At 46.4% G+C, this 22,689-nt stretch overlaps 1 protein-coding gene across 1 annotated transcript in view; it reads right to left on the bottom strand.

Moving 5' to 3' along the window:
* The window catches only part of LOC123762740 (leucine-rich melanocyte differentiation-associated protein), a 292,506-nt gene that overhangs the window by 27,565 nt on the left and 242,252 nt on the right, over positions 1-22,689 (bottom strand). The window contains exons 4-5 of the mRNA XM_069332276.1: positions 9,330-9,430; positions 8,753-8,879 (exon numbers count right to left, since the gene is read on the bottom strand). Of these exons, the coding sequence (XP_069188377.1) occupies positions 8,753-8,879; positions 9,330-9,430 (228 nt within the window). The remainder of the gene's footprint in view (positions 1-8,752; positions 8,880-9,329; positions 9,431-22,689) is intronic.

Genomic DNA, 22,689 nt, shown 5'->3' on the forward strand with positions numbered 1-22,689 from the left:
CAATGAACCACCAGAGAGCAGTCCGAATGGAGCCGAATCGTCGATCCGCGGGCCACCCGAATCCTCCCCAGAGCAAACCACACTGCCGCGAACTCCCGCACCGTGCTGTGAGCTCGACGGAAGGACGGACCCCAACGCCCCTGGCCGGCCTGGTGAGCACTGGTCACAAAACCCCAGCCGAGAGACGACGCATCTGTGTACACATCGAGCGAGGGCTCGGGTAGGCGCCAAGGCACTGAACCCCGAAAAACCCGAAGAGGAAGCCGGTGACGCAGCAACCGACGCAAGGCCGCCGGGGGTCGAACTCTGCGATCGCGAGAGAGGCGGAAGGGGGAACCCCGAAGGAACCAGAACAGCCGTCGAAGCCAAACCCGACCCGGCGGGTAGACCACCATCGCGAAGTTCAGGCTCCCGCACAGCCCGTCGAGCATCCGCAGGGTGACCCGAGGGTCCTCCAGAAACAGACGAAGGCGGGACCGCAGCCGCAGGAGAGACTCCGGAGGGAGAGACAAGGAGGCGGTTCGAGAATCCCACACGAGACCCAGCCAAGTCCGAACCTGAGAGGGAACCAGATGGGACTTCCTCCAGTTCACCAAGAACCCGAACTCGGCGAGCTGGGAAAGAACCAAATCCCTGGCTAGCAAGCAAGCTGACTGGCTGGGAGCCCAAACCAGCCAGTCGTCGAGGTAGGCCAACACCCGAACACCTAGGAGACGCAAACGAGCCACCACAACCCGTGTAAGGCGCGTGAACACGCGAGGTGCCAGGTTCAACCCGAACGGGAGACAACGAAAGCGGTAACTCAGACGCCCCACAACAAAACCGAGCCAGTCCCTGAACCGCGGATGAATCGGGACATGCCAATAAGCGTCCCGGAGGTCCAGGGACACCAAGCTCCCGGCTCCAAGAGGAGCCGAACCTGAGACAGCGTAGTCATCCGAAAGGAGGGGCAATGAACCCAGGGGTTCAGACGGGACAAGTCCAGAATGAACCGCAGGTCCGCGCAGTCCCGTTTCGGAACCGGAAACAAACGGGGAAACCCATCTGAGGGACGACGTCGTTTCGACGACGCCCAAGCGTACCCACTCCAAGATGACTCGACAGAGCGCAGGGGAAGAAACCTGCCCTGCCAGCCCCGACCCCCCAAAGGGGGGAGGGGCCACCCAACGCCACCGCAGGCCGCGAGACACGACCCGAAAGGCCCACAAATCGTGGGACCAGGCGCGGGCGAACAGCGCAAGCCGCCCCCCAATCGTCCCGTCAAGGGGGCAAACCGCGAAAGGGCCGGCGACCCTAACGAGACCCAGAACCCCGCACAGCGCCGACCAGACGAGGGAGGGTCCGCAGGAGGAGCCAACCCCAAACCTGACACCAGAGGCCTACCACGACGAGAGGAACCCCGAGCCCTGGCACGACCTTTCCGGGAAGACCCACCCCGGGACCCCCGGAAAACCAACAAGTCCGACATCGGACGACAAGCCGCCGACGCAGCCTGAATAAACTGCGCCACGGCCGACTCCCCAAACAGGAGAGGACAAAAAGGTGAAGAACGCCTAAGAGCCAGAGCCCAAGCAGATTCCACGGAGGAACCCAGCACCGCCTGCCGACACGCGAGACGGGAAGCATAGAACAGAGAAACCGCATCCCGCAAAATCGGCGTGAATAGCTTCAACAAGGCAGCCGACGAACGCGCAGCCGAGGACAAGGTGCCGGACCCCGGGACGGACCCAAGCGTCCCCACATCCTCCATGAGCCAATCCGAAAACAGCTCCAGGAGGGAAAAGAACCGCAAGGCCGAACACAAAAGGCCCCGGGCGCGCAAGTCCTCCGCAACGAGCGCCGCCGAAAGGGAGGGAACCTGCACATGGAGCTGAATAACGCCCACATCGCGGGGAAGGGCAGGGGCAAACAAGCACTCATTCAGGTACTCAAGTTCACCCCCCAGGAAAACCTGAAGCACCGTGGAAGCTTCCCGCCACTCCAGCGTGCGGGAACGACAGAAGGAATGCCAGGAATCCAGACCAAACAAGGGGCTGTCTGCTAGCCAGGACGACTCCGGAACCTCGTAACGGAGCCAGAAAGGGAACGAAGTCCCAAACCTGAACGTGGACGGATCCATTTCCGAGGCATAATCCGGGTCACGCAGGAGGTAAGCTGCAAAGGCCGCTCGCACCACACCAGGTTGGATGCGATAAGCCGAAAACCTCCGGAAGGACGGAACCGACGTACCCGGGGGAACACGGAACCGAACCCGGGGAGGGGCTGACACCAAATCCAACTCGTACGCAGAGGGGGGAAAAGAAATCCCCACTCCTTGTAACAATAAGCCCCGCTCAGTGGGAAGAAAAACCCAGGCGGGGTCCAGTGGGGCCCAAGGCCCCCAAGTCAGCCCCTCCCCAGCCTCTAGGTCCGTTACCACAGGACCCGAGGCCGAGTCCTCTCCCCAAGCCCCGACCCCACAAGACAAGGACGGAGCAGCTGGAAAAGCTGGAGGAAGGGGGGCCCACTGGTCAGACCCTGAAGCTTCGGCCGGGAGACAAGACTCGAATGCCTCTGCCGCCCCCCCGGAAGGGGCAACCCCCGAAGCTGCCCGAGTCTCGAGATCAAGTAACCCCTGCTCCGACCCCGAAACCCTCAGACGCTTCGGGGCTGGAAGGAGGGGCGGGGGACCAGAACGAACAGAAGGGGAAGGACGAGGAGGTGCGGACTGAACCAGGATCGAAGCGACCCCCACCCCCAAGTCCGGGTCTCGAAAAGCAAAGCAGGGCAGCCCCGGGGCATCCGGGGAAGCAACCAACCGAGCGCGTTGCAACAGACGAAACCTAGACTGCAATGCACGTGCCGCCTGTACCCGAATAGAATCAGAGGTTTGGGTAAATTGAGTCACAAGCAAGCAGCAACACTCACAGGACTCAGGGTCGAAAGTATCACCGACCCAACAGGCAGCGTGGCAGAGGCAAAAACAATGAGGGTCACCCTGAGACAAGGGGACCGAGCAACCCTCAAACTCGCACACAGCGAGTGGGGACTCCGGGGTCACATCCATCGGACCCACGCGCCCCCTAGGGGATTCCCAGGGTCCTGAGCGTTTACTTTAAGAGGACTCGCGCTCAGGTAGTCCCAGGCAGGGTGCTGCAAACCGGCGCCCAAAACTACCAAGCAAACTTCTAAAGCTGAACCCCAGGGACGTGTACACTCACGGGGGCCTAGCAGGGGGCGCCACCGAGGAGAACAGTGGAAGGGCAAAAACAAACAATAAAATGACAGAACCCCCCACCAGGCAAAAACAAAAAGAAAAACAAAACCCCGCAAGAGGACAGCGAACCCCAAGGAACAGAGCCGGCCGCGATGTCGGGAAATACAAGCTGAGCAGCACCCTGCGCCCCTACCAGTGCAAACTGCCTCTTACCTGCCGGTAACAAGGGAGAACAGAACACCCAAGAGCCCAACAGGCGGCCGAAAAACCGAAAGGTAAAACGGACCAGCAGAGGCAGACCCCGAGGAGCCTGTGGAAGGTGGCCCCAAGGGCAGTACTTACAGGGCACCTAGGGAAGGCAGCCCTAGGCGCATGCAGCCCGAGTACTGAAGATAACTCCTGGCTCTCGCACCCACAAAACTAACACCACACGCAAAGCACAGTGCAGTAGCGACACCGGAGCCAGAGCACACGACCATCGCCTATAGCATCAGCCTCAAGAACTGAGGTGTGGGTAGCCGGCGCGGGGGGTCTGGGGCTCCCCCTTCCCCCTCCCAGGGAGGGGGGAGCTGCGCAGACAGCGGCGCGGCAGTGTGTGACGTCACACTAGTTTGCTTGTTTTCGGTTGGGGAGTTCTATCCACTAGTTGGGTTTTTGGTAGCAATTTTAACCAGAATAGGGGTTTGTTTTGGGGCGCTTACCTTTCTGGGTGCCTGTTCCGGTCGATGGCAGACATAGAATGCTTCCAACTACACGGGAGCTTCTATAGGCCATTGCTCCCCTTGCCTCTCTGAGGGGGCCCGGTTCTGGCCGTGGTCCCCGGTAGGCCTAAGAACTCCATACACATGACTGATGCCAAAGTCTGACATTAGCATATCAGCCTGGGATAGCTCCGGGGAGCCGACGGGGCTCCCCCCAGAAAAGAGTACCAACGATGCAATTATTAGTCTCCTTGATATTGTGACGACTTATACTGAATTTTGTAACTAGCTCATCAAGATTGTAACTTGCTTAGCTAAATGAATTGTGAGGTTCAGTCCCTGAGCCCATTATGTGCCTCTAACCCTTTCCACTACCTCCCACAAGATGGGTATGGGGTGCATAATAAATGAACTAAACTAACTTGATATAATTTATTCAGCCCTTGACTAAAATGAGTTTCCGATTGGATTCTTCATTGACCTGAGAAAGGCCTTTGATACTGTTAATCACAACTACCTCTTATGTAAACTCCATCATTATGGAATCCAAGGCCATGCCCTGGACTATATCCAATCCTATCTTAGTGATAGACACCAATGTGTGGCCATCAATGATATAACCTCTCCCACTCTACCAATAACCGTTGGAGTGCCACAGGGCAGCATCTTGGGACCTCTCCTATTTCATAATATAATAATAATAATAATAATTTTTATTTAGGTAAAGGTACATACATAAAGAGATTTTACAATGTTTGTTGGCTTTATAGATAGAGCTAGTACATACAATGCCTAAAGCCACTATTACGCAAAGCGTTTCAGGCAGGAAAAAACACTAATGACTAAAGCTTAAAACTAATGGGTAAAAAGAATAAAATGTGTTGAGTACAAATAAAAATAGAGGTAAAAGAGGGGGGAACATTGTTGAAAAAGCAAAATTTCTTATATACATCAATGATCTACCTAATGTCACCAACGTTCTGAAACCTATATTGTTTGCTGATGATACTACCCTCATCTAGCAACCCGTTCTCGGAAATTTAATAAGTCAATATTGACTTATTAAATATGTGCATAGGTGACATACTTAACATAATAGATACCCTTAAAAAGATTCATAGAAAACACCGACCTTACCTAACCTTGTTAGTATCTTAAGATAAGGATCTTATTGCTTCGTAATTACAATTATTACCTAACCTATAATAGGTATAGGTTAAGTAATAATTGTAATTACGAAGCAATAAGATGCTTATCTTAAGATACTAACAAGGTTAGGTAAGGTCGGTGTTTTCTATGAATCTTTTTAAGGGTATCTATTATGTTTAGTATATCACCTATGCACGTAGTTAATAAGTCAATATTGACTTTACGAATTTGCGAGAACGGGTTGCATCTACTCTAACCCCAACCCACATACACTAAATAATGTTGTTAATAATGAACTAAAAAAAAAGTCCACTTATGGATGTCAACCAACAGACTAACACTTAACATAGAAAAGACCTACTACATCTTATTTGGAAGCAAATCAACAAATGCAGTTCAGCTTCAGATAGACAATGTTAACATTAGTAGTAAAAATGATGGACAGTTTCTTGGCTTATTCCTAGACAAGAGACTCTACTTCAGCACCCACCTACAACACACAACTAAGAAAGTCTCTAAAACAGTTGGTATACTCTCCAAAATCAGATATTATGTACCTCTGCTCTCATCTCACTATATTATGCACTAATCTATCTCTATCTTAATTATGGTATCTGTGCTTGGGGTTCAACCACTGCAAACCACCTCAGGTCCATCATCACCCCGCAAAAATCTGCTATCAGAGAATAATAACAAATTCTGCTTTCAGACAACACTCAGCCCCATTGTTTAACTCCCTAAACATGCTAAACATAATCTCACTCCACACATTCTATTGTGTCAACTACATTTACAAAACCCTCTTCTTAAATCCAAATCCTGCTCTGAAACTCTCCCTGGAGAGTTGTAATAGGACCCATTATCACCACACCAGAAATAAATCTCTCTTTGATATTCCCAGAGTCAAACTTAATCTGTGCAAACACTCTATGCAAATAAAGTGCCCTTGAGAAGATTCCAACTTTAATTTACAAAAAAGCCTCCAGATCTTTAGCCCCTGCTATTGCTTTGCTCTTCAACAAGTCACTTGAACTCCAAACCTTTCCAGATATTCTAAAAAAAGCGAGAGTAACGCCTGTCCACAAATGTGGTGACCCCACAGATGTTAACAACTACAGGCCTATATCAATCCTGCCAAACTTGTCAAAAATTTTTGAAAAACTAATCTATAAGCAGCTTTACTCATATCTAGCCAAACTCAATATACTTAGCCCTTGCCAATATGGCTTCAGACCCAAAAAAAGCACTAACGATGCACTTATTAGTATGCTTAACTCGATTCATACAGCTCTTGATAAAAAGAAGTTCCCTGTTGGGTTATTTGTGGACCTGCGTAAAGCTTTTGATACTGTCAACCACCAAAACCTTCTTCTTAAATTACATCATTATGGAGTCAGAGGACACTCCCTACAATACCTCAAATCCTACCTTACTGACAGGCTCCAATATGTTTCTGTGAATAATGCAATTTCTCCCACCCTACCCATCAACATTGGTGTTCCTCAGGGCAGCATACTTGGCCCTCTCCTCTTTCTCATCTACATTAATGACCTTCCAAATGCCTCCCAACACCTCAAACCAATTCTATTTGCTGACGACACAACCTTCATTTACTCCAGTCCTGACCCCCTTGCTCTAAATGCCACAGTAAATACTGAGCTAAATAAAGTCCATCTTTGGCTAACTGCCAACAAACTCACCCTTAACATTGACAAAACTTTCTATATTCTGTTTGGCAATAAATCCTCTAGTCAAATAAATCTCAAAATAAACAATACTCAAATTTGTAACAAATTAGATGGCAAATTCCTTGGCGTTCTCATCGATAACAAGCTGAATTTCCAGGGACACATTCTAAATATATCAAAAAGAGTTTCAAAAACTGTTGGCATTCTTTCTAAGATCAGATATTATGTACCCCGCCCTGCCCTGGTGACGCTCTATTACTCCCTTATCTATCCATATCTCAACTATGGTATTTGTACTTGGGGCTCTACTACCCAAAATCACTTACGTCCTCTAATTACCCAACACAAAGCTGCTATTAGGACAATATCCAACTCTGGCCCCAGATATCACTCGGTACCCCTACTCAAATCTCTGAATATGTTAGACATTAAGTCACTGCACATTCTCTCATGTGTATTATACATATATAAAACGCTAAACTATAATGCCAATCCTGATCTCAAAAGCTTCATAGAAGGATGTAACAGAACCCATGAGCACCACACCAGAAATAAATACAGTTTTGATATTCCTAGAGTACGACTTAATCAAACTAGAAATGCTCTACAAATCAAGGGACCCAGAATGTGGAATGACCTTCCCAACCATGTTAAAGACTGTACCTCTCTCAACCAGTTTAAGTTAAAAACGAAGCACTACCTAATAAATTCCCTGTAACCTACCTTACCCTTCTATTGTCAACCAATGTCTGTTTTTCTTTAAAGAGAGCTGTTTGTCGACATAATTGTATTTGTGCTGCTTTTTCATCTATGTTTTCATTTCTTGTTTTCATTCTACTCATTTATGCTCAATTAGTATTAAGCTTGTCATTTAAGTTTATCATGCCCGAAACGCTTTGCGTAATAGTGGCTTTAGGCATTGTATGTACTAGCTCTACCTATAAGTCAACCAATCTTTGTAAAAATTTATTGTATGTATGTACCTTACCTAAATAAATTATTTTATTTTATTTTATTTTATTTTATTTTATTTAAAGGGACCTAGTCTATGGAACTCACTCCGTAATGAATTGAAAAGCTGTCCAACTTTTGCGTCATTCAAATACAAAACTAAAAAATACCTAATTTCATCTTCACAGTTTTCTACCTTATTGCTTTAAAATTGCACTGTATCTAGTGCTACTCAATCTCCCAATCTTCATGTACCCAATCCAAACAACTTTACCATTGTGATCATTGCTGTCTTCTTATATGTGCTTTCAATTTGCTGTATGGTGCCTATTAATCTTCGTTTAAATTATCAATCAAGCTGTCAATGCAATCAATCAGAGCTTTAATATACCTACTAATCTCTCTCATCTCATTTTTTTCTTTCTTGCAATGTATCTGTTATCATTTTATTAATTCCACTAGAATTTACCTACTTAAAATTATCTGTTAGGTTAAGGACCTGCTCGAAACGCTGTGCGTACTAGTGGCTTTACAAGATTATAAATACTATGCTATGTATTCACACAAACCCAATGTACCTTTTTGTATATAAATAAATAAATAAATAAATACATACATAATACATAATAAACTAAGCTAAAACTCAAATCTCAGATCATGTCCCAAGACGTTCAATATACAAACATGGGCACACAAACTAGGTTGAAGGAGCCGGCGGAACATGTTGAGAGACAAATGGAAAGCAGGAACACTAAACAGTACACATGATGTTGCTGGGGGCATTCTCATGCAGCTTTTGGTGGGGAGAATTGCAGTTTCTGGGGCTATAATTTAAGTTATGGTATATACAAATGAAAGCTCATATTCATTTAGTTCTAGAGCATCTAGTTATGTTTGGGGGACATTTTTATTTGTGTTTGGAGCTGGTAAATGTATAAGTGGGCCATTTTGCCATTCTCCTAGCCCTTTTCTCTCATTCTACCCTTTCACTTAGCTCCCCCTTTTCCTCTCCAAGTCCTTCTCTCACCCTATCCACTTTTTCTCTTACCCCCCAGTATTTTCCTCACCTTATTTTTGTTGAGGGAGAGGGTATGGAGGGTGTCGAGGTGAGGTATCAGGACGCTGTCATCAATGAAGTTGTTGTCGAGGATGAGTTCTTCCAGAAAAGGGAACTTGTCCAACCCATCTAGTGACCTGCCAAGTAGGGACAGGTGAGCCTCCAGTGACAGCAGAGCAAGGAAGAGGGTAGTTGAAGAGAGAAGAAGAGGTGATGTTCATGTTGGAAACATTGTCAAGGGTAAGGTAGGCAAGGATGATTGAGGGGATATATAAGTTGAGTAGAAAGTGAACCGCAAGCAGTAGAAAGAAAAATGACGTGTCCTCACTTCCCCAGTCATTAATAGGTAAATACAAACTAAATACTAAGGTGTTGCTACACATGAGTTAAAAGCTTCACTATATATAGAAACTAATAAATAATTGTGCTAAATAAAGCTGCAAGTTCTTAAGTATTGTCAACCCAGTCCATGTAAAGTCATTAAATGACAGAGTAATGGAAAACACAAAACAATATTATGAAAACTAAAACAAGACAGAGAATAAGAAAGAAAGTACAGTGGAGTTTGGTTAATGGATGTGATTTACCTGATGGAGTTGTAGGAGAGATCAAGGCGCTTCGTCTGGAGGCCATAGGTTGCTCCAAGGATACTGGGAATCCTCTGGCAATCTTGACCAACGAAACACAACTGAAACACATGAGAAGCGGCTCAAACACACAAACAACATATGAATCATGATAGATATTTGAAACAAGTAGAGTTAAAAAGTAAACACATTTATTTGCACATAAAAATCACAATAGTGTGATACATAAAAAAAAAAAAATCCACAAGGGCCGTGATTAGGGTTTGAACCTACAGCCGGGATGATCCCAGCCACGCCTTAGTCGACTAAGTCTTAGTCTTAGTCAACGCAGTCGCCTAAGGCGCGTCTGGGATCATCCCGGCTGTAGGTTCGAACCCTCATCACGGCCCGTGTGGATTTGTTCACATTTGATTCAACTGCATCATGAGGCAAATTAATAAAATACGCATACAGATGCAAGCAAAATCAGCAAAATTCTTGAAACCTACAACTTCAAGAACAAGATATCATAGAGTTACGTTAAGGAAACAAAGCTGCCAAAAAAACATTAGAAAGTTCTCTTTTGTAGAATGGTAGACAGTTGAAGCAAGTTATGTGAGAAGGTAATGGATACTAAAACCCACAATAACTCAAAGCATCGCAAGGCAAAATACTGGGAAGTCGAGACACCACAAACACAGTTCTCGTCCTGTAATTACATTTAATTACCTCGGTAATTACACACAGTCATTCAGGGCACTGCACACAACCAATATGGGACCACTACTAGAGCATGTTACAAGACTGGTCCCAGAAGTACAGTAAGAGGGTTGGAGTATGAAGGAACTGCATTTTTCTTATGTTCGATAAGAGACAAGGAAAGAGGATACATAACTAGTAACAGTATTTCTAACAATAACTTTTGTGCAATATTTGATATAATTTATTATACATTTTGTTACTAAACCAATATTTTAATGTACATGTGCAGTGTGACACACATAGGCTGCCAATGCAAATGGCGCATAGGTTGCCATGCGCCATCCAATTACCCAACAGGTAACCTACGTAATTTGGATTTTGTGGAAATTAAGAGACTCAAACTTGGCCTCGATTTTGACCAAGTTGCCTAGAGATTCGAGTTACTGTGGTCTGAAACAGTGAGTAGTGACTGTAGATAGCATAGACTGCTCTTAAACAATTAGACTTGAGTTTGATTGTTGGAAAGAGCAAGACATTTTGACACGTTTCCTAACATCTGATGACTTTGTTCACCTGGCAGTAAATAGGTAACTGGTAGGTGGGTGACTGTTGTGGGTTGTATCCTGGAAATGGGTAGTTATTGGTCTATCTAGGGCAGGGGTTGGGAACCTTTTCTGGGGGGGGGGGAGCCCCGTCGGCTCCCCGGAGCTTTACCAGGCTGATATGCTAATGTCAGACTTTGACATCAGTCATGTGTATGGAGTTCTAGGGCCTACCGGGGACCACAGCCAGAACCTGGCTCCCTCAGAGAGGCAAGGGGAGCAATGGGCTTTAGAAACCCCCGTGTGGTTAGAAGCATTCTATGTCTGCCATCGACCGGGTCAAGCATCCAGAAAGGTAAGCATCCCAAAACAAACCCCTATTCTGGTTAAAGTTGCTACCTAAAGTCGAACTAGTGGATAGAACTCTTCAACAGAAAACAAGCAAACTAGTATGACGTCACTGCGCCGCTGTCTGCGCAGCTCCTCCCTCCCCAGGAGGGGGAAGGGGGAGCCCCAGACCTCTCACGCCGGCTATCCACCCATCAGTTCTGAGGCTGGATGTCAAAACACACAAAAAACCGCCAACCGGAGGGAGGGAGAGTTGCCGGGGAGCCTCCGGGGTCTTACCCAGAAAATAGCGTTTCATTACATTCAACGCTGGTTTTCTTGGGGGAGCCCTGTCGGCTCCCCTGAGCTAAGTACCCACAGAGGAAGGTCAAAAGGGACGGAACCGGGAGGCGGACACCACGCAACCCTCAACGGAAGCGAGACAACCGGCAGCAAACGCCAACCCAAGGCGACACAGCCCCGAAAGGGCCCGGGAACAACACGAGACAACAAGCAGCAAGGCCCCTGTATGAACACCAAAAGATCCGTGCCCTAATGACAGCAAGGACAAGCCACCCAGACGGCAGCAAGAGCAGCAAAGCCACGAACGTCACGGGCATGGGGAAAGAACACAGACAGGCTAGCCGCAATAACACGGCAGACAACCCAGGACACCTTCACCCGCGAACAGGGAAGAATGGAACCGGATCAACTCAAAGCGCGCCCCGGACAGAGACCGCAGCACGCAAATAACAGCGAAGGGCTGCTACTGAACACAAAACACACCACACCTCCGGCCTGACCAACCAAGCACCAACAAACCAAGGACCCCTCCGGACCGCAGCAGCCCCATTCCGTGCCAGAAAAGATGGAGATGGCTGCCACCGAACAACCAAAACGCCAAGACCGAAGGAGCAGAAAACCCCTGCGGAAGAGAGCAAGAAGCCCAGCGACCCGACCCCCCAGAGGAAAATGTCAACAGGAAAAAGAGCCGGCGAAAAACAAACCGGAACTGAAGGGGCACCACCAACCGAGGAGAAGACAGAGCACGCTAACCAGAGATCAGGACAGTGCAAGCGGTGCATGAACAGGCCGGAGGTGAAACAATGCACAAGACAGCTTACTAACGGTGCAGAAGCAACATCAAGATCGAAAGCAAGCCGAAGCGGCTCCGCCAGTGCCACACGAAACGAGGCGACAGTATGTGGCAAGACGACGGCCCCCAACCCCCACCAGAAAAACCAAGCAGACGCTAACAGCCGCAGCCACATAAGAAGGGACAGGAGGAAATGGAAGGACTGCCAAAATACCCCATACTGCTGCCAAGAAGAAGTATGCAGGTGGGACACCAACTATGAAGCCACTATGCCACCAACCGGAGGCAAGACACGTGAGGCAGAATGTAATCAGCCCCGACAAGGTTCATCCGAGCCCAGGAAAAGGCGGAGCCACGGTAAGATCTTGGGCGCGACCACCAAAGCCCAAGCTGGCACAAAGGAGATGGAACGTCTGCTGAACAGAAAGCTCCCCCAATGCAAGCAAGCCCGCCAGGAGATCAGAAACGACGGGTCCGATGCAAGACATCGCAAGACCCTGAAAAGCCAACAGGCAGGGCAAGCCAGGAAAACCGAAGAAGGCGTAAGGGTTGCCACCAGAACAGTACCCGAATCAAAGGGTATGAGCAACGAAAACAGACCAAGACACACGAGCCCACCGTATGACACAGTCTGAAGGAATGCCGAAGAAGCCAAGGAACGCATGAAGAAAACCCTTGCGGCAGAGGAGGAAACAAAGGGAACGCACAAGGAAGGGAAGCGGCGGAAACTGACCCCCCCCCCCATACAGCAGCAAGTGCAGGCAAAACCGAGCAAAGGAGATACCAGGGGAAAGGCAGGACAAACGAGCCAAAGCTCAAATCCCAGGAAACACAATCAGGCGTGGACAGAACCCCACGCACATGAAAGGGCCAAGCCAGGGGACGCGATGACCACGAAAAATAACAAGCAAACCCCCATACGCAAACCCCAGGCACAAAACAGCAGCAAAGTGCCACACCACAACCTGACACAGGAACTAGGACACGCTACCGCAAAACACGTTACCAATGCACACGTGCAGCAGCAACATGCACCACACACAACACGCAACATGTAAGTAGCAACTTGCCTCTGCAAAGGCAGAGAACCGTGCAGGCAGACCCCAGTCAGGGCCAACGGAGACACGACATAATCCAGCAGTCCCAGGAACCTGCACACCAGACGACTGACGGCAGAGATACCTGCTCGATACCTGCATAATGGGGTACTGGGAGTTCAATAACTCCCCAAGCCCGGCCCGAGGCTAGGGTTGACTTGTGAGAGGTTGGTCCACCAGGCTGTTGCTTGGAGCAGCCTGCAGGCCCACATACCCACCACAGCCAGGATGGGCCGGACCCTCTATTAGAAAACAGGCTAGTGTTCTTTTGAAGTCCACGGATGTACCGGCACTATGGCGTATGCTCGCAGGTAGGATGTTTAACAACCGCAGACCTCTGATGTTTATACAGTGTTCCCCAATTGTCCCTATGGCACCACTGCACTCCACTGGTACTATCCCGCATGTTGGGATTGAGTACTACAGATGTTGGAGGTAGCATGTTTGGAGCAGATGCTTTTTTGTTTATGATCTTGTTAATAATATTTCATGTACCTGATAATTGTTTTGTTGTTGTTACTGGCGGAGAATAAAACCATGTGGACGAAGATTGTTTCTCTTACCACAACCATAACAGTGGGGACGAGGATTAAACATCTCCGGCAGAGAGCCTGGGTACGAGACGTGGTGTGAGGATCAAGAGAGAGCAGGGTACGCCGTGTGGACAAGTGGACGCTTCGCATACAACAGTGGAGTGTGCTACCACCGTGGCCATGGCTACGCCGCTCATGTCAATGGAGCCGTTAAACACTGCCAAGATCTCGTTGGACCTGTGGCTCAGCCTGCTGGAAGCAAACTTTCAGTACCGGGAGATTAAGGAGGATGCCAACAAGAAAGCGGTACTCTTAGTTTCACTGGGTTCTGAAGCATATAGTGTTCTCGGAAATTTGTGTGCACCGGAGCTACCTCACACGAAGACCTATGTAGACCTGATTGCTCTGCTTAAACGTCAGTATGTGGTGAAACCATCATATCACAGGAGTTTGATGGATTTCCAGAAGAGGACGAAAAAGCAGCAGGAATCCGTACAGGATTTATTTGCGGAATTTAAGGCTTTGGCTAACCACTGCAACTTCGGAGCACAGTTGGACGGCAGGGTTAGGGACCAGTTGTTCATGGCAGTGGAAAAGGAGAATTATTTCCCTAACCTGGTGGCAGAAAATTTGGATCTACAATCGATGACTTCATGGACAGTGCTCGAGAAGATATTGAACCTGGAAAGGGCTTTTGGAAGTAAGACTTCTACTCAGGAAATTATGGTCGTACAGGGCCAGACCAGATGTAAACACTGTGGATACAATCACATAAGTAGCAAGTGCAAGTTTCGTGCCTATATATGCAACTTTTGTAACAAGGAGGGACACTTGCAGTGTGTGTAGGGAATATCTGAACAGGAACAGCAAGGCCTGGGAGAGGAGACGACCAGGGAATGCAGGAAGAAGAGGTAGCGGTACTGTGGTCAAGGCAGTAGAGGAAGGTAGCCAGTCTGAAGAAGCTGCAGGTGAGGAAAACCGACTATATTCGGTGAAAGAAAAGGTATGTTCAGTGAAGTCACAAATGGTGAATTTTGTAATTAATGGGAAGTTAGTTCCCTTGGAACTGGACACTGGTGCTGCAGTGTCAACATTGTCTAGAGATTGGGCAGATACCTTGCAATTGAATATAAAACCAGGTAAAAAATAATTAAGTGCTTATGATAATGTACCAATTAAGGTCTATGGCAAGGTGTCGGCAAAAGTAGGTTATAATGGGAAAGAAATTGTCCAGGATTTTTATGTAGTGGATTCACATAATCCTAGCCTATGTGGTAAGGATCTCATGGAAAAGGTGGGAATTTTCTTGGCGGGCCTAGATGAGTTGTCGATAGTTAAAACAATTAAAAGTGCCGAACAAATATTAGACAAATATTCAGTGGAGGCAGATAAGCCAATTAATAGCATGGTGGCAAAAATTCACCTGAAAAGTGGGACTTCACCTAAATTTTTCAAGGCAAGAACAGTGCCGTTTCATTACAAGCAATTGGTAGAATCAGCCCTGGAAAAGCATGTGGCAGAAGGCATCTTAGAGCCAATTACACATAGTGAGTGGGCAGCCCCAATTGTACCAGTGTTGAAGGCAGATCGGAAATCCTTGAGAATCTGTGCAGACTTCAAGGAACTGAACAACCGCATACACTGTGAGAAGTTCCCTTTACCTAAGATAGATGAGTTGTTGTCAGTGGTCTGCAAGGGAGCAATTTTTTCTAAGATTGACCTGAAAGATGCTTACTTGCAAATTCCTGTAGAGGAGGAGAGCCAGAAATTGTTAGTGATTAATACCCACAAGGGGTTATTTAAGTATAAAAGACTTCCTTTTGGACTTTCCTCGTCTCCAGCAATTTTTCAGAGATTCATGTCCCAGTTGTTAGTTAACATTGAAGGTGTGGCTAGTTTTTTAGATGACATTATTGTATGTGGAGAGAATGAGGAAGTGCATGATGCTAAATTAGAACAAATTTTGAATCTTTTGCAAAAGCACAATGTGAAGATTAATAAGGAAAAAACAACGTTGAAGACCAAGGCCATTGAATATCTGGGGTACCATATTTCAGGTAAGGGCTTTACTCCTCACAAAAATGTAGCGGCTATAATAGATGCCCCAGCCCCAACATCAGTTGGGGAAGTACAGTCTTCATACAGTGAAAGCAGGATCGAGTATTCCTGCTGAATCCCTCAGGGGATCAGGTAGGATATCTTTGACGAGGTCGTGCGATGTATGGGAAGGAAAGGAAGGCTGGTAGAGCAATCTGGGAGGTTGTGCAGACACCAAGGTCGCCGAGTCTTACGGGGAGGGTTGCTTGCTCCCACTGAGAGTCGTCCAATTGGCAGGTTCAGGACTTTCACCAGCATGGACCTCAGAAGGATATCATACACATTTAATTTAGGGCTGTTGTAGGATGGAGAACACCTTAGAAAGTAAGTCAACTCAGGGAGAGACAGGCATCTTGTGAGGAGGAAGAGAGCATCATGGGCATCAATCTTGTCAATCCTGCCCAGCATTCTCCTTAGATTAGTAATTTTTGCATCCAGGACCTCCTCGATTGCTTACGAGCCAATGGGGCAGCTAGGAGGGTGCAGTCCGGTGGCTCAACAACAAGAATGTCTGGAAGAACATTTTTTATTTGGCCAGTGATATCTGGGTTGCAGGAGACTATTTCACATTTGGATGCATTGAGAATGAGGCCCAAGGCTGCTCCTGGATTTTCCTTATATCCTCCAAAATGGTATCCGGGGTGCCGGCGAGAGTGCCATCATCCAGGTACCAGATGTTTAGTTCACTTGTCAGACTATCAGTGACCTCTTTGATTACATTTATTTTCTGAATATTATGGGACTAGCTTTTAAATGCACGCCATGATATTGCAAACAATTTAATACCAAAATGAATGACGTAGCATGAAAATTGAGGTGAGAAAGCTGAAAAGATTATAAACATTCGAGTGTGGTTTCTGTGCTCGCGTCCACCGCTCGGCCGTGATGTTATAGTGGCCAGAATACGCCTGGGATATAGACGTATCTGGCAGCTTTCTCAAAACCCAAATGTCGAGTACACAATGTGTCAACTCTGTGAAAGAGAAAACATATCCCGCCAAACACACACCAAAACTACGACGTTGGTACAACGTTCGAACAAGATTTAACACCTCCTAACCAGTTATAACAACCAATATAGCAAGTTGTAACAACATTCTAATACGTCAAAAACACGTTATGCCAAGATGTGACAACTTTATTACAAGTTGTAACAAGCGGAAAATGGAGACAGTTTCGGTTTGTGTTTCCAGGGATGCACTCTCTTGAACATTATATTGTAGAATGTCCCATATTGACTGACTTTCGCCCTCCTGGGCTAAGGTATGCTGAACTGTGTAATTACTATATGAGTACTGGAACATTTGATGATATATTGGACTTGTACCCAAGATTAACCATGTAATGTATCAATTATATAATGTATGTATGTGATGTAACTATATAACCTGAGCTTGTAAAAGCACCTTCATCACCTTCAGTGATTAAGTGCTTAATTGCACACTAGTTTCTCTATCAGCTATCTCACTCTATCAGAGTAAAAGAGACAAATGTATGTGAATGCATGTGTGTGTGTATATATGTATATATGTATGTATATATGTATGTATACATGTATGTATATATGTATGTGTACATATATGTGTGTGTGTGTATGTATATGTATGTGTATAAAGTACATATGGAAGCTGATCAGAATTACATTTCACCTTTGTAAATGCACATTAATGACACTATGTAAAAGACACATCGAACACTTTATGTAGGGCATACGTAAATCTGTGTATCTATGTATTTACGTATGTAGGTTAGCTTAGCATTTTAAAAGCACCGAATCACCTTCTGTGGTTGATTGTTCAATAAACCCTTGAACTATATGTTTAGTTTAGTTCATTTATTATGCACCCCATACCCATCTTGTGGGCGGTAGTGGAAAGGGTTACAGAGGCACATATTGGGCTCAGGGACTGAACCCCACAATTCATTTAGCTAAGCAAGTTACAATCTTGATGAGCTAGTTACAAAATTCAATATAAGTCATCACATCAACAATGGGTTCGAGATCGACCTCAAGTACAGGTTCTAAATTAAGCAAATGACATATGTGGAGAGCTAGTGTCAAAATTGATATGTTTGTCTTGCACACCGCCCCCCCCCCCATCCAGTGGGCAGCGGTGGATAGGTTACAATCACTCAGTTACTACCTACAGTTAGCAAACTGGGGATATTTGGCTAAAATTTCTGGTAGCAGATCATTTTGAATGAAATATTTACACATCGCTGGAACATTGGTTATAGAATTGTCTCTAAATTCACGTATCTTTTCGCACTCCATCACATAGTGACGGAGGGTGTGCGAATAATTTTGTTGACACAGTTTACATTTGGTCAGGTCTATATCAGCAGATAATGAGAATTCCCAGAGATACTTGTAACCGAGTCTAAGCCGAGCAGTAGTAACATCTAGAAGTCTGCTGATTTTATTGGATGATCCATAGATGTGCGGCTCCTCTTGCATGATAGTATGATGATAGATGGAATTACTGGTGTCAATTTCACTTTGCCTCAGATCTACAAGATCTTGTTGAAGTTCTCGGTGTACTGCTGCTCTCAGATTGCTCATTGACAATCCAAGGTTACACTCAACGGCTCCTTTAAAGGCAGATTCTTTGGCTAACTTATCAGCTCTATCATGCATTCGGAGGCCAACATGAGATGGAGACCACATGAAATGGACTCTGTTACCATCCTTAATAATTTTGTTGTATTTGTGTCTAGCTTCGGACACGAGCATGTTACAGTTATGTCTTAAAGAGTTGAGAGCATTTAAAGATGATAAGGAGTCACTTACAATTAATGTATCAAGTTTTGAGACTTGTACACATTTCAGTGCAAGGATCAAGGCAAATAGTTCAGTCTGAAGGGTAGAGGCCCAGTTGTTTATACGGACTCCCCACTCAAAGTATAGGCCATCGCCCATTGTCAGGACAACTGCACTTCCAGCTGCACCCGTGGTGCGGTGTAGGGAACCATCAGTGTATATAATTTGAGAGAGAGAATGCTCTGTGGACAGAGCATCAATATGGCTTAAGGCGTTGAGCTTTGCCTCGAGACGAAGCTTGGGCTGATCTCTAATTTGCTTCTTGGGTGGAAAGGGAGGGATTAAAACTGGAAAGGGTGTAACCTCCCACGGTGCAGGAAAGTGCCGTTGTTTCTCTTGGTACAAATCATGAACCTGATACATTCTGACTTGAGTTCCAGTTTTTGTTATCCATTTGGAACAATGCTGATCTTCAATAAAGAAATTCTGGAGGGCTTCTGTGCAAGGATTAGGATGAGTTAGCCTAAGCATTTTTATACCAATTTGACAGTTAATTTCAGTAACACGATCAACAACGCTCAGAATATTAAGTTCCTTTCTCATATTAAGTATCTTTGTGGTACGAGGGCACCCAAGGATTATCCTCAAGGCTTCGTTCTGCAATTTTTCAAGCCCTCCAAGCTTTCTTTCAGGCATCAAAACAAGCAGAGGTGCAGCATAATCTACTAAAGATCTGATGTATGCAAAGTACATGATTTTGACAATTCTGACATTGGCACCATAGCCTGAGTGATAACCCGCAACAGCCTTGAGAGCTCGGAGCCTCTCTTTAAACTGACGACAGAGTCTGAATACAACAGGACCATACAGTGGCACCTCAAGGCCAAGGTATTTGAATCTGTTTACATAGTCAAACTGGGAGCCATCAGACAGTTGCATCTTGCGAACAGCTCCTCCCTGCCTGGGTGGGCGCCGATTGTGTATCTTTGTTTTCTCTGCTGAGATAATTAAACCTATGTCCTGACATGTGTCTAATACAGAGTTAAGAGTGTTCTGCGTGTTAGCATACCCAGCGGTGTGTATCATTATATCATCAGCATAGTTAATGATGTGGACGTTGGGTTTGCTCGGTATAGAGTTTAACAGCGTGTTTATTAAGATATTAAATAAGGTAGGACTGAGGACACCACCCTGCGGGGTGCCTAGTTCAAAGTCTCTTGTTACACTTCTATGCCCCTGGAAAAATACAGATGACTTCCTGTTGGATAAGTAACCCCTGATCCAACAAAGAAGCCGACCACCAATATTCATTCTTGCAAGCTCACTCAAGATAACAATATGTTTAACACATCTCTCACCCTGTCCATGGAGGACTGAAGAAACTGTATATATGCTGGTTAGCAGTGTAAATGTGTGGCCACGTTTGTGGTAGGGAACAAAAAAAACACACACGCTCGGCCTACCTTGCGGTGTGCGGCGGGTCGCCTAAAAGGCACGCCAAAAATGTTAAGGTTGCGATTGTAGAGCCATGATGGGTATGTGGGGCTTATTCATGGATGAATTTGTTTCTGTTCGTTTTTACGCCTTTTCATACCTTCCTTTAACTTCTCAGACTCGTGGGGGGGGGGGGGCGGTAGACCAGGTCCCCCCCTGGTCTCTGTTTTCTCTTTATTTGAACTTCACCTGGCAGGTTCTTTTCACCCTCCCCTCTTCTTTCCAGGTGGCAGTTTGCCAAGGCTAACTGGAACCTCTTCTCCTTACGCACTACTCTTTCCGACCACTCTGATCTGCCTCTTCCCTGAGCCCTCCTCCTCTTTCATGTCAGTTTTTGATGCTGCCCTCTGCTCTGTTCCTTGCTCTACCTCCTGGGGCTCGTGGAAATGCGTTGCCTGGTGGAATGCTGACTGTGCTCAGGCTGTCCACTGTAAGCGTACAGCCTGGAAGAAACACCGTCGCCAAAGGACATGCGATTCTTTTATTTTGTTTCGTAAGGCGAGTGCGGTGGCTCGTAGGGCCATCCATATGGCTAAGCGTGAGGGTTGGAGGTCTTTCGTTTCCACCATTATCTCTGGCATTTATCATCACCTGATCTGGAAGAAATTCCGCAAGATAGCGAGTAAGTTTGTTCCAGATGTCTTGCCAGTCCTTCACCTCCGTGGTTGTGTTGTGGCGGATCTGATGTCGGTCACGACCGAACTTGGTTCCCAATTTTTGACTGTTAGCTCTGGTTCTCATTTTCCTCCTTATTTACTTACTCGTAAACCCCTTCTTGAATCTTGTCCCTTAGATTTTCGCACTCATCTTCAGCTTCCCTATAGCGATCATTTCTCTCAGAACTCCAGTCAGCCCTGGTCCACTGTGGTTCTACGGCGGCGGGCTCAGATGATGTTCATTATGAGATGCTTCACTATCTCCCTCTATGCATGTTTCAGTATTTACTGAATGTTTTTAACCGTGTCTGGGAATCGTCGTCAGACCCTGAGGACTGGCTTGAGGCTATTCTTCCTATTCGGAAACCTGGTTCTGTAGGGTCATTTCCTAAAGACTTCTGCCCCATTGCTCTGGCGAGTTGCGTCTGCAAACTCTTTGAATGTATGGTCAATGTCCGTCTGGAGCGGTTCTTGGATCGTTATCACCTCCTCTTTCCCTTTTCAATTTGGCTTTCGCAAGTATCACAACACGACTGATGTCCTCGTGAACTTGGAGGTCTATATTTCTACTGCCTTTGCTGTGAAGGCCTCCGTGGTTGCTGCTTTTTTTTTTTTTTTACCTGGAAAAGACGTATGGGACACTACCTGGAGACACCATATTCTGTCCCAACTGCGTTCTTTTGGCCTTAGTGGTAATTTCTTTCTCTGCCTCTGGAGCTTCCTCTCTCGTCGTTCCTTTCGAGTGCAGCCTGGTACCACTCTCTCTCTGCCTCTTTTCGGCAATACGAAGGTGTGCCCCAGGGTAGTGTTCTGAGCACTACTCTTTTCCTGGTTGCCCTCAATGGTCTTTCCTTTCCTCCAATGGCGGCTTCAACTTACGATTGATGCCGTGTCGTCCTGGGTCACCAATCATGGCTTCAAGTTCTCTACAGCTATGACTTGTGCTATCACCTTTACTCCGAAGCAGGTCGTTCTCCCCCTCTCACTTTATGGTAATCTGCTCTTGTATTAGGATTCTGCTAAACTTTTGGGGTTAATCTTTGACACTCGTTTGTCTTGGTCACCCCATGTCTCTTACCTCGACGTTGAATGCTCTAAGGCCCTTAACTTATTTAAGGTCTTGTTCCATACTTCCTGGAGAGCTGATAGGCATACGCTCCTCTCTTTACATTCCTCTCTCGTACTATCTAAACTCGATTATGATTTTCCTGCTTACTCATTTGTCTCTTCCTCAACTCTTCGTCGTCTTGATGCTCTTCACCATACTGGGCTATGCCTCAGCTCTGATGTCTTTCGTTCAACACCTACCCACAGCCTGTATGTTGAAACTGGCATCCTGTCTCTACAGGATCGGCGTGATCGCTATTGTCTTCGCTACTTTGAGCAGTCCCTACAACACCCTAACTCTCGCTTATGTCGTACTTTGACCTTTACCCCTCCTGAGGGCCCTGGAGGGGTAAATTCTCCAGGGCCCACAGTCAAGGGCCCTTTACTCCTGCAAATATCATACTACAAAGGACTTTAGCAGTTTTATTTACTTTGTTTTACCTTTTTTTATTTAATGTGCGTAAGGCAAATAACAGCTGCCAGGTATTTGCTGCACTAACTACAACGCGCCATAGCATCCTTAGTGATATTTCGCGCCTTTTGAATATCCCGCACATTTGACGGTGCTACATAGCCTCCCCGGCTTGGTGCCTTCTTTTGATAATTACTTATGAAATTAATAACATTACATTACAGAAGATTGACGAAGAAAAAGACCTTGGAGTCAAAATCCACCACTCACTGAAAGTTGCACAATAGGTATGAGCAGCAGTAAAAAATGCCAACCAAACCCTTGGAATAATCATTTGACTTTAAGGAAGAGAAAGTAGCGATTCAAGTGTATAAATCTCTGGTGATCCTCCATTTGGATTATTCAAGAATGGAGACCTCATCTTCAGAAGGAAGTAGTTGCTCTGGAGAAAGTGCAACAATGGGCAACAAAAATCATCCCGGAGCTAAGTCAACTCTCGTACAAGGAACGGTTGAGGGCCCACAGGGCTAACAACACTGCAAACCAGGCATGACAGG

The sequence above is a fragment of the Procambarus clarkii genome, chromosome 27 (assembly GCF_040958095.1).
Source record: "Procambarus clarkii isolate CNS0578487 chromosome 27, FALCON_Pclarkii_2.0, whole genome shotgun sequence".
Classification (NCBI taxonomy): Eukaryota; Metazoa; Arthropoda; class Malacostraca; order Decapoda; family Cambaridae; genus Procambarus; species Procambarus clarkii.